The following is a 12,514-nucleotide window of genomic DNA, read 5'->3' as shown; positions in this document are numbered from 1 at the left end:
AACAAAATGTTATGCCATGGTGCAAAACTGCACCCACAAGTGCCTGTGTGCAAAGTGATAGGAGACAGTCTCAAGGTGCCAAACGTCTTTCAGGAAATAATATATATATATATATATATATATATATATATATATATATATATATATATATATATATATATATATATATATATAGGGATGGAGCTACAATTTTCTTTTTTTGGAATTCAGGTTGTATGTCAAAAGTCTCCTATGTCTAGAGAAAATAAGGTTTCTCCAGTAACATAGAAGAGGATTCTTTACAGTAAGAGCAGTGAGACTATAAAACTCTGCCCGATGAGCTGATGATCGAGAGTTTGCTAAAAGTTCAGGAGGAGTCCGGATGTATTTCTGAGTGTGACATTACAGGTTATAGCTACTGGATTTCTGTAGAAGGGTCGTTGATCCAGGGACAATAATAAATCACCTGATGTGTTAGGAGAAGGAGTCAGCAGCATTTCATGCAATTCCTATAAGTGCCATCATAAAATGGTCATATCCCGTCTGACCGACGGACACTTAGGAGGCGACTTTGTAATTGATACAAACATGTGGTTTACATTTGTTACCTATTCTCCCAAATGCATCCAGGGCTGTTTGAATAAGTTTCCCTCCTGCTTCCACTGAATCTACAGATAAGAACAGAAAACATTAGAAAACCATTTACACGTGAAGCAATCCGATTTTTTTTAACCTACAGATGTTTAACATTTTTTTTATATTTTCCCCTGACTGGGTTCAAGGCACTTCACATTGCTACATAACATACAGGAACTATGAAGACTGTTCCAGGGATGTCAGAAAAAGCAAATGTTCTTCCAATAAAAAAAAAATTAAAAATTAATTTAAATAAAAGTGAGATTTAAACATGGCTAATGCCAGGCAGTGAATGGCAGGGCCACATACTGGGTAGAAGGTTTACAGCACGCAATTATTTTAGTCTATACTTAAGCCGGGTTCACATCACTTTTTTGCTCTGACCCATCAGAAGAGCAAAAAAATAAATAGGATTCTGTATTTTAAGCATGTGCGGTACATGCAGGACTTTTTCGGCTAAAATAACAGATCTCAAATGGAAATGGCTAAGGCTACTTTCACACTAGCGTTCTGCTGTCCGCTCGTGAGCTCCGTTTGAAGGGGCTCACGAGCGGAGCAGAACGCTTCCGTCCAGCCCTGATGCAGTCTGAATGGATGCGGATCCGCTCAGACTGCATCAGTCTGGCGGCGTTCAGCCTCCGCTCCGCTCGCCTCCGCACGGCCAGGCGGACAGCTGAACGCTGCTTGCAGCGTTCGGGTGTCCGCCTGGCCGTGCGGATACGTCCAGACTTACAATGTAAGTCAATGGGAACGGATCCGCTTGAAGATGACACCATATGGCTCAATCTTCAAGCGGATCCGTCCCCCATTGACTTTACATTGAAAGTCTGAACGGATCCGCTCAGGCTACTTTCGCACTTAGAAATTTTTCTAAGTTATTAATGCAGACGGATCCGTACTGAACGGAGCCTCCGTCTGCATTAATATGATCGGATCCGTTCAGAACGGATCCGATCAAGCGCTAGTGTGAAAGTAGCCTAAAATGGATGCCAAATGTGCACAAATGAGCAGAACGGATGCTTAAAATACAGGATTTTTTAATTGGGAGGCCGAATACCACTGCAGTACTCCCAAAACCTTAGAGGGGGTTCTCCAGGCTTTTAATACCGATTACCTATCCTTGGGATAGGTCATCAATATCAGATCGGTGGAGGTCCGACACACCCACTGATCAGCTGTATAAAGGGAAGGCACGAGCATGGTGTCCCATAGACATTGCAGCAGCGAGCAGGAAGTGCGCGCCTTTACTTCATACAGCCGATCAGTGGGGGTGCTGGGTGTATGAAAGCGTGCGTGCCGTCTCCCTTCTCACCATAGACATAGCAGCCGTGAGCAGGAAGAGGGCTGGCCCGTGTCAGACTCCCGATCGGATATTGAAGCAGAGCAGATTGATACATAGATTTGAGGAAAAGATTCAGTAGAATCTTGATTTAAATCCCTGCTCTTTTTCCATTTAGGAGTCAAGTGGGCAGTGCCACTCAGTGATTGACAGCTAACACTACAAGACCAAGCATACAGGGAAGGCTGTCAATCACTGAGTAGAACCATGACTCCTAAAAAGCAGAGATGTATAAATTACAAGTTATATTACCTCTTCTCTGCACCTCCTGCTCTACAACATGCTGTCTGCAGAGTGCACTGCATTTTCAAGGCGACAGGTCCTCTAAGGAGTTTTCCTTTCTAAATTGAACACTTCATGTTTTAAGATAATTAGAAATTTCCATTAAAAAGACGGTGGCACATATTACTTGTGATCGCTCCTGCATCATTAATCCGAGAAGTCAACGATGACTGACAGGAAACTCCTTTGTGCCGCACACCTCTAATGCCATGTAATACTGTCAGTGCATCCATCAACTTAAGGTGCAGGAACGCATCGCATACCTAAGAGTCAAAATGCTTGTGACCGGAGAAAGGCATAGCAAATGAAATTCTATAAAGCGAAATGTATAGCAAAACATCGGGTAATGCCACTGCGAGAAAAGACCGACCGTCATGCACTCAGTTGCCAATCCCTAATAATGGGAAAGTCCGTTACTTAGGCTCAGCAGGAATCTAGTGGCCAATTTCAGACTGAGGATGGCATTAAGACTGCAATGATTCGACACTTCTCAAGAAGCCGACCCTTGAGTGTAAGGGCATTCTACTGCAGTGTCTTTTTAATGGAAAATAAATCCACTTGTATGAAACACAAGCTTTTACTAATCCTGAATAAACGCAGAGTACAAGTTATAGGCAAGCTTTGCAAAGTACAAAAAAAAGAGACATCTGTGGCACATACATAAAATGAGCCAACAGCCGGAACTGGACTGTTGGCTCAGCAGAGTGAGAACAGCAGATTGTGGTAAGTGTTTCAGATGCTTGCAGTCAATTACTACATATTCCAATACAAAGGAAAAAAATAAAAAATTATATAATATATATATATATTTTAAACATCTCCATTGATTTAGTATAGAGTATGAGCACTATGTGGCTTGCTATCAATTTGGGGGGGGGGGGGGGGGGGGGGCTGGTTTGAAGCTGTTTGGGAGCAGCACTTTGGCTACCTTCACACTAGCGTTTTTGCTGGATCTGGCAGGGTTCAGCAAAAACACTTCCTCATAATACAACTGGATCCGTTCATAACCGATGCAGATGGTTGAATTATCTTTAACATAGCCAAGATGGATCAGTCATGAACTTCATTGAAGGTCAATAGAGGACGGATCAGTTTTCTATTGTGCCAAATTGTGTCAGAGAAAACTGATCTGTCCCCATTGACTTGCATTGGGGGGTCATGCCAGATCCGTCTTGCTCCACATCCCAGGATGGAAAGCAAACTACAACATGTTGCAGTTTGCTCTCCAGTATGGGAAAGGAACTGAATGCATTGGAGCATCTGAATGCATTGAAGCATTCCATTCAGTCCCCATTGAAAATGAATGGTGACAAAACTGTATTAAGGGTGTGACTTTAGATTATGCGACATCAGATTCAGGGACTACAGTAAGTCATTTGCTCATCACTGCACTGTATTGTATTTCTCTTTTCTTGAGAAATCCACATTAGTATGTGTTCCATTATGGAGAGCGCAGTCCAGTGCACATCTTGTCTAATGTATGCAGTCCTGGAACAGCCGTTTGACGGTGCATATCTTTGTTCAAAATGTGAGCAAATTGCCCATTTGGAAGCGTACATCGTGTAACTAAAACGAGCGAGTTGACACTGAGAAGCGTTGACAATCACCGATAAGGTACTATGGGGTGAATGTAGGGGAGGGTGGTAGCATGGAGGCTCAGGGAGGTGAGGTAGCTAGCTGGATAACATTTAGAAAGCGGGGTAGAGGGAGGAGTGCCAGGGAGGCTAGCCCTGATCTGACACAAGTTTGCAAGGTTGTCAGTTCAGGGAGAGCACTGCTGCAGCCAGACACTTCCTCTGCCAGTCAAGGGAATGTCTGCTCCAGTAAGCTGGAGACCAGGGCAGGCCAGACAGGTGCTGGTAGTGAGACTTAAGGGTACAGATAGGGCGATCTGTTAAAGACCAGTCAAACGGTGTGTTGTGTTCCTGGTGCTAGAGCTCAGCGCAATAAACACACAGATCGGGTTGACAGATTACTGGGAGGGGCTGGAGAAGATCCAGCAGTCATGGTCCATATGGGAACCAATGACAAAGTTAGAGGTAGGTGGCGTGTCCTTAAAAATTATTTTAGGGATTTAGATAACAAGTTTAGGGCAAGGACCTCAAAAACATTTAGTTGCTTTCCAGGAGTCCGGAATGACGACAGCACCCATGGAGGATGTCCTATTTGGCTTCTGTTGGGACAGGAAGAGAGAGACAGTTTAAAAGGCCCCTCCCCACCCCCTCTCTCCAGTGTTCTTATAACTTACTACACCGGATAGGATGCCACATCTATTCTGAGAACAATGTTAATTCACACTGTATACAGTAGCAGTACAAGCAATACTGTACAAGAAAAAAGGGGGGGGGGGGGGGCAATACTGGGTGCTGTCATTCCGGACTCCTGGAAAGCAAATTTACCGGTAAACTAAATATAGGTTTCCAGGACGTCCTCCATAACAGCACCCATGGAGAACTAACAACTTAGAACGTAATCTTAGGGGGATGACCACTGCCTGCAGAACTTTACGGCCAAAAGCTAAGTCCTGATTGGCCACTGAGTCTAGTCTGTAATGTCTGACAAAGGTAGTGGAGGAAGACCAGGTTGTGGCTTTGCAGATCTGATCAATGGACGCTCCTGCTTTTTCTGCCCAGGTTGTAGCCATGGCTCTGGTAGAATAAGCCCTCAAAGATATGGGGCAAGACAAGTCCTGTAGTCTAACATTCCCTGATGGTCTCCTTGATCCAGCAGGCTAAGGAGGTTTTTGAGGCTTTGTATCCTTTGTTTCTACCACCGAATTGGATGAAGAGGTTTGGTGATTTTCTCAAAGGTTTCGTCCGCTGTATGTAGGCGAGAACTGCTCTTCACATCCAGACAGTGGAAACGTTCCTCCTGTATGTTTTTGGGAGCGGTACAAAATGAAGTATTATCTCCTGTTCTCTGTGAAACTCTGAAACAACCTTGGGTAAAAAGGAAAGATCCAATTTAAGAACTATCCCATCATCTAGGACCTTCAAAAAGGGTTCCCTAAATGACAGGGCCTGTATCTCGCCTATCCTACGGGTGGTAGTGATGGTTATTAGAAATACTGTCTTGAAGGACAGAAATTTGTCAGAAATATTCTCAACGGGTTCAAAGGGAGAATTACATAAGCTGTTCAATACTACATTTAAGTCCCATGTGGTAACAGTCTGTCTTAAGGTGGGCCGCATTATGGAAACTGCCCTGATAAACCTCTTAACCCACCTGTGTTCTGCTAAGGGAAAGTCTAAGCAACTACTTAAGGCCGAGATCTGCACCTTAGTGTGCTGGGTTTTAAACCTAGATCAAACCCTCTCTGGAGGAAATCTAGTATGTAGCCCAAGGACGGATTTTCAGTCCCTGGGTGATTTTGGGTTAGCCAAGATGAGAACCTTCCCCATATTTTAAAATATATGGCTGAAGTTACTGGTTTACGGTTCTGTTGCAGGGTTGATATTACCTGATCAGATAGAACCTTCTTCCTCAGGGTCTGCCTCTCAGGATCCAGGCAGCCAGTCTCCATTTGTTGATTGGGATGCTCCAACGGCCCCTGCATCAACAGGTCTCTCCTGTATAGAAGGGGAGAAGGGGAAACCGATCTGATTGACATCTCCTTTAAGATAGGGTACCAGGCTCTCTTGGGCCAGACTGGCGCTATCAGGATCAGCGTGGTAGAGCTGGTCTTCATCTTCTTTAAGACTGCTGGGATTAGAGGCAATGGAGGAAAGGCGTATGCCAGCTTCATATCCCAATTCTGGGCTAGGGCGTCTGCCACTGGGGCTTAGAGAGTAGAAACAGTCCAGCTGTGAGTTTTCCCTGGACGCGAAGAGATCTATCCCTGGTTGGTACCATACCTGGCAGATCTGTTGGAAAACTTGTTTGTTCAGGCTCCATTCCCCCGCGTCGATTCTGTGGCGGCTTAGGAAGTCAGCTCTGGAGTTTTGAGATCCTTTCAAATGGGTCGCTGAAATGGACAGAACTCCAATCTCTGCCCATGTGAAGATTTTACCCGCTAGACCTTGAAGGAGCAGGCATCTGGTTCTGCCCTGTCTTTTCAGATAACATACCGTCATTATATTGTCTGATGGTATTCTGACATGCTGACCTTGGAGAAGGTGTTTGGCTGCTCAGTGTCTTCAGCACTGCCTTCAGTTCCCAGTAATTTGAGGACTTTATTCTGTCCTGAAGGACCCACAAACCCTGGAAGAGATGTTGGTTTACATGACCCCCCCAGCCACAGACTTGCATCCATGGTAACCATTATGGCTGGAGTCATTCCACGGGACCCTCTTCTCCAAATTCTTGGGTTCTATCCACCAGGACAGAGTGGTGTCTGGCAGATAAAGCTGTCTGGCAGCTTTATCTTGGAGTTGAGAGCGGTGGTCTCTGTCCCAGGCTGTAAAAACTGCCTCCTGGAGTGAAACTGAGTCCAAGGTAAAATTGAAATACAGGAGGTAATTAGCCCCAGGATCTGCATTGCCTCTCTTAGTGAGTTCTTTCTTTTGAACAACTCCATCCTCTTTTATATTGATCTGTTATCTCACCGGCAGAAAGGAGGAGTACTGTGTCCTCGTGTCCAGGAGAGTCCCCAGGAATTCTTTCCTAGTGTCCGGTACTAGGTCCGATTTCTGATAATTTATAATCCACCCCTGGTCTTTGAATAGGGACAAGGTCTGATGGCTGTCCCCCTCCAGCTTATGTACAGAGTCTGCTATCAGCAGAAAATCGTCCAAGTAGGGCACAATTGTAATCAGACTCTGGCGGAGATGGGCCATAATTTCTGATACTACCTTAGTAAAGAGACGGGGGGGGGGGGCAGATGAAATTCCAAATGGCAGGCACTGGAATTGGTAGTGACGAATATGCTCCTTGCACTTGACCGCAAATCTTAGGTACTGCTGATGTTGTAGATGTATGGGGATGTGGTAGTACACATCCTTGAGATCCAATGTGCAAAGGAGAGCACCTGGTAGGATCAATGGAGTAGTGGACCTTATTGATTCCATCTTGAACCTGTAGTAGGTCACCCACTTGTTTAGAGATTTTAAATTGATAGTCCTTGCCAACCCGTCCAGTTTTTTCACAAAAGTCTTGAGTAGTGCCCTGTGAATTGCTGGGGAAGAGCGACCTGGGTGTAGGCTCCTAGAACCAGAAGTTTTTGTACACCCGACAAAAGTTGTTGTTGGAGAGGAGATTCGAAGTGAGTCAACTGGAAGGTTTGTGGGGGAGGACTTCGGAAATCTATCCTGAAGCCATCCCTGATGGAGTCCAGGATCCACTGTGGGTGACTCGCTTCCAATTTTCCCAAAAGTGACGAAGTTTCCCCCCTACCGGTCTGGCGTCATTGTTTCCCAGTGCTGGTATTGGGGTTGAAGAGGAATCCCCTCCCCCTACCCCCTTTGGGGTAGCTCCAACGACCTGAGTTACCTTTCCCTCTATAAGACTTAGTCTGGCCCTGGCCAGAGGCTCTACGAAAAGGCTGTGGTCCTTTTGATTTTTCTTCAGAAAAACCTTTTTTGGTATCAGCCGCGTTTTGGAGGATGGAGTCCAAGACTGGGGCAAACATATAGGAGCCAGGGAAGGGTATAGAGCAGAGTCTGTTTTTAGACGCCACATCTCCAGACCAGGACTTAAGCCAGAGGGCACGTCTAGCAGCATTAGTCTGCGACTTAGCTGCAAATCTAATAGATTCCGCTGAGGCATCAGCCAGAAAGCTTGAGGCCATCTTTAGCAAAGGGAGTGACTCTAGGATCTCTTCCCTGGATGTCTTAGCCCTGAGGTGATTCTCTAGCGGATTTATCCATAGGACTAAGGCTTTGGAGGCTGAGGCGGCAGCGATGTTAGTATTAATTGCAGCCGCCCCTGACTCCCAGGATTTTTTTCAGTAAACCATCCAACTTCTGTTCCATGGGATCCCTTAGCTGCGACGAATCCTCAAACGGAATTGAGGTTTTCTTCACTACTTTGGCCACTTGTACATCTACTTTCGGGACCTCGTCCCAGAGTTTAGTGTCCGTCGGATCAAAACGCAGCCAGTTTTTAAATTCTTTGGGAATGAATAGTTTCTTTTCTCCATCTGCCCATTCTTCTGTAATGAGGTCCTTTAAGTTTTTATTTACCGGGTAGACCTTTTCCTGACTTTTAGGCCGCCAAACTTCTCGTCCTCAGAGCACGCCTGTTCCTCCTCCTCAATAGCCATGGTCTGTCTTATAGCGGTGAGTAGGGGGGGGTCTAGATCCTCGGACGAAAATAAATATCTTCTCTGTTCTTCCTGAGGATAGGACACTGAGCCCTCATCTTCCATTTAATCTGAACCACATAATCCCTCTTCCTCCGAATCAGAGTCTAACTGGATCCTGGTTCTTTTGGAGGGAGGGGAGATGGTACTGGGTCTGGGTTCTGGTCTGGGTTCTGGTCTGAGGTTGCCACCTGTACTTCCTCTCTTACAATAGCTCTCAAATCAGAGAGAGAGTAGAGATGACCGTTCGTCCTTAAGAATTTTGGAAAGGCATTCTGGACATAAAGGTTTTTTATATGGCTCCAGAAGCCTTGTTTGGCAGGTCGCACACTTTATTCTTTTTCAGGTCTCCATGAGATTTGTGCCCTGACTCCTTGGTCTAGGGGGAAACTGAATAGAGACTGTTTTTAGTGTCGTAGTTTCCCATAAACCCCTGCCTAAGCCTATAAAGGAGCTACTTACAGGGGCCTGGACGGGGAAGTCTGAGCAAGTCTCCTGCTTGTTAGACGCCAGGACTTCCATGATGCAGCCTCCCCAGGTTGACATCGGACATTTAAATAGGGTCTTACTTACCGGTCCGCCCTGCTCCGCCTCCTCCTGCTCTTCGTTCTGAATAAGAGTCAACCCCCTAGACATGCAAGACCTCCAGATGCAGAGGTCTCAAGCATGCCAATGCGCGCTGCCATCATGCTTCCGGTGACACGAGTAGGCTTCTGGTCACGTAGTAGCGCTTGGCAATTCAGGCCAGGCGCACGCAGGACCCTTGCGAAGCCCAGAGCTCACAGAGAAGCGGCAACTGCGTCCCCGATCTCGGTGGCAATGAGAAGGTACCGGGGACTAAACCAGGGGACCACTTCACAGAGGGGTGCTGGTTAAGGGGCTGCATGAGTCTGAAGAGGAGAGGTAAGCACCCCCCGACCAGACTCTCCCCATTCCCTACCTAACTCAATAGGCGGGAGTCTGTCTCACTCCCCCTATCCCAGTAGGGACAGGAAGAACACTGGAGAGAGGGGCCTTTTAAACTGTCTCTCTTCCTGTCCCAACAGAAGCCAATAGGACATCCTCCATGGGTGGTGTCATGGACGTCCTGGAAAGGTAGTGTTTTCCGAAACACTACCTGTAGCATGAGACACAAGAAAGGCTACGGGAGATTAGGAAGGTTAACAAGTGGTTCAGAAACTAGTGTAGGAAGGAGGGGTTTGGGTTCCTGGAGAATTGGGCTGACTTATGTCGGCTACAGGCTCTATGGTAGGAATATGAATCTAACATATCCCATATAGTACAAAGCCTTTGTAGTAAAATGCGCATCAAGGTGCCAGTGCCTGGGGCAGTGTTCCGGATCAGTAGTGAGCCTTGTCACAGGGTATGTTCCATTAGGATGCTTATTTGTTTCCTGTGTCATGTATGGGATATAGTAGATTCATACCCTCTTTGATATTAGGCTTGCATCCCCGATTACATTGATCTTTTTTATTTGCAGTTCTATTTTGTAGTCAAGTATATTGGATGTTTATGGCATTCCTCCGTGATATACTGAGGGATTGATATTTATCTATACGTGAATTGGGCAATGTATTCAGTAGCACTGCTGATCTATTTTAAAGGATATCCGACGGTCATTATTTTTCCGAACATTGACCCATGTCATGTTTTCTGTATCACTTCCATCTTTCTACTTTTCTTCAGATTATTTATACACATTAATAAAGTCAGATTTTTTTTATATACTTTGAGTCTAATTAGCCTTCTCTTGGATGTATGTGGTGATGTGCCATGGGCTTTTGACATCGATCAATAGGAAGGTGAGGTGTTTTTAGGTTAACTTAGGGATAGGCTGCACCTCAGTGGAGAATATGCAGCTGTTTTGGGGAGAAGATGGCTAGAAGGTTGGAGGACTGTTTAAACTAGGGACTGCGGAGGTGGGGGTAGCAATACCATAAGTGGGGAAGACAGTGCAGATAGAGACCTTATGACACTGTAAAGGAACTGGGGGAGGAATCAAAGGAGGGACTAAAACAGTTCAGAAGGAAAGGTGTAGGGTAAAAAAAATAATTATATATATACACACTTTTGAACAGTATGGCTTCAGACCGATAAATTTTAAGTGCAACAGTAACTGAATGCCTAGAAGTCGTGGATGTGACAACACAACTGCACAGGAACCCTTACCGTAATTAGCCACCGCTTTTCCGCCTTTCGCTCTGATTTCTTCTACAACCTTGTCTGCAGCGGATGAATTTTTTCCATCGCCTTTGGCATCACCTCCCAGGTCATTTACTGCAGAACATTATAAAAGCTTAGATTTTAAAATATGCAGAATTGTGACACAAAATGTATGTTCTAACAGCAAGAGACCATTAGATACAGAAATGGTAGTATTCTAAAATAAAATGACAAAATAGCTGAGTTGTAGTCTTATGTTTATGTGTAATAAACTATGTATAAGAGGTTCCTTCTGTCAGATTCTATACAAATCCAAAAGAACAAAAAAAAAAAAATTTATATATATATATATATATATATATATATATATATATATATATTATATTTTTTAGTGGGGGGTTGGGGGGGGTATTAACAGGGTGCTGTCATAGGCTCAAAGAAAAACGATAATACTATATTTATTTTGCCTATGAGAGCACCCCATCTAGGGCAGGACCACAGCCCGCAGCACCTTATGGCCAAAGGAAAGACCTTCAAGTAGCTGTAGCATATATATATATATATATATATATATATATAATAAAATTTTGTATGAGGAGAACTCCAGGTAGCTGCTCTACAAATCTGCTCAATTGAAGCTCTGTCAATGATGTGGAGAGAGCACCAAACCCCAAGGGCAGAACTACTCCCTTTGAAGAGTAAGCTAAGGAAATGGCCTGCCTGATCCACCTAGTGATAGTCTGAGAAGAGGCAGCAGAACCGTTCCTAGCTCCCTGAAATAAAAGCAGCAGACAAGAAGAGCCCCAACAAAGGCAGAGTAAACTTCAGATATTGTAAAATACACCTCCTAACGTCTAGGTAATGGAACTCTGATTCTCTCTCTCATTCTTAGGGGATGCACAGAAGGAAGGTAGCACCATCTCCTGAGAGCAGTGAAACCAAGAAGAGATCTTTGGTAATAAAGAAGGAAGGATCAGGAGAAATCACTACCCGATCTTCCAAGATAACCAAATAGGGGGATCGGCAGAGAGCCCATAGATCACTAACCCTTCTAGCCAAAGTAATGGCAAGCAGGAAGGCAAGCTTTAGGGAGATACTATCAATCGGCTCAAAGGGGTCAGAATAGAGAGCAGAGAGGACCAAGTTTAAATCCTGAGGGGTTTTAACTTTAGAGATCAGGGATAACTTGGACACAGCTGTAACAAACCTCTTGTCCAAGAGATGTTCTGCTAGCCTAAACTAAAATAAAGGCCCTTAAAGCAGATATCTGGACCTTTAAAGTACTAGGCCCAACTTTTCTTCCAACCTTGTAAGAATTCTAGCACGATAGGAATATCAGGAACCTCTAAACACATCCATAGGTCTATTGGCGCATCTGAAAAAGGCCTTCCAAACTCTAAGACAGATCTCAGAAGTAACACTCTTTCAACTGGCCAACAGTGTTAACTGCTGCTTCAGAAAGACCTTTTTAAAATCTCCCTCAAGAGCCAAGCAGTCAGATGTAGATTTCTTACTTCTGGGTGAAAGACTGGACCCTGGGACAGAAGCTACTGAGACTCCGGAAGCACCCATAGGGTTGCTATTGACATCCTGCGGAGCCAGGAGAACCAAACTCTTCTCAGCCAGAAGGGGACTATAACCGTTAGTGGCTTTCTCCTCTCTGATCTTTTTGAGAACTTTTAATAACATTAAGAGGGGGGGGGGGGGGATGGGAAGGCATATAGGAGGCCCTGCCCACAAGATGGAGCCAATGCGTCCACTGCTTTCGCATACTCCCCCAGAGAGGTTTTCTATTCCCTATCTTTCTGTTCGATCGGGTGGCAAAGAGATCCATCTCCGGAATCCCCCATAATGCTGTGACCTGGTTGAAAACCTGA

General features: G+C 45.0%; 1 protein-coding gene across 1 annotated transcript in view; it reads right to left on the bottom strand.

Annotated features, from left to right (window-relative positions):
- The window catches only part of HSD17B4 (hydroxysteroid 17-beta dehydrogenase 4), a 289,335-nt gene that overhangs the window by 229,801 nt on the left and 47,020 nt on the right, over nucleotides 1-12,514 (bottom strand). Inside the window, exons 3-4 of the mRNA XM_040421676.1 lie at nucleotides 10,644-10,751; nucleotides 588-647 (exon numbers count right to left, since the gene is read on the bottom strand). Of these exons, the coding sequence (XP_040277610.1) occupies nucleotides 588-647; nucleotides 10,644-10,751 (168 nt within the window). The remainder of the gene's footprint in view (nucleotides 1-587; nucleotides 648-10,643; nucleotides 10,752-12,514) is intronic.

The sequence above is a fragment of the Bufo bufo genome, chromosome 2 (assembly GCF_905171765.1).
Source record: "Bufo bufo chromosome 2, aBufBuf1.1, whole genome shotgun sequence".
Lineage (NCBI taxonomy): Eukaryota > Metazoa > Chordata > Amphibia > Anura > Bufonidae > Bufo > Bufo bufo.
The sequence above is the reverse complement of the archived record's forward strand: the minus strand, read 5'-3'. Positions and strand labels throughout refer to the sequence as shown.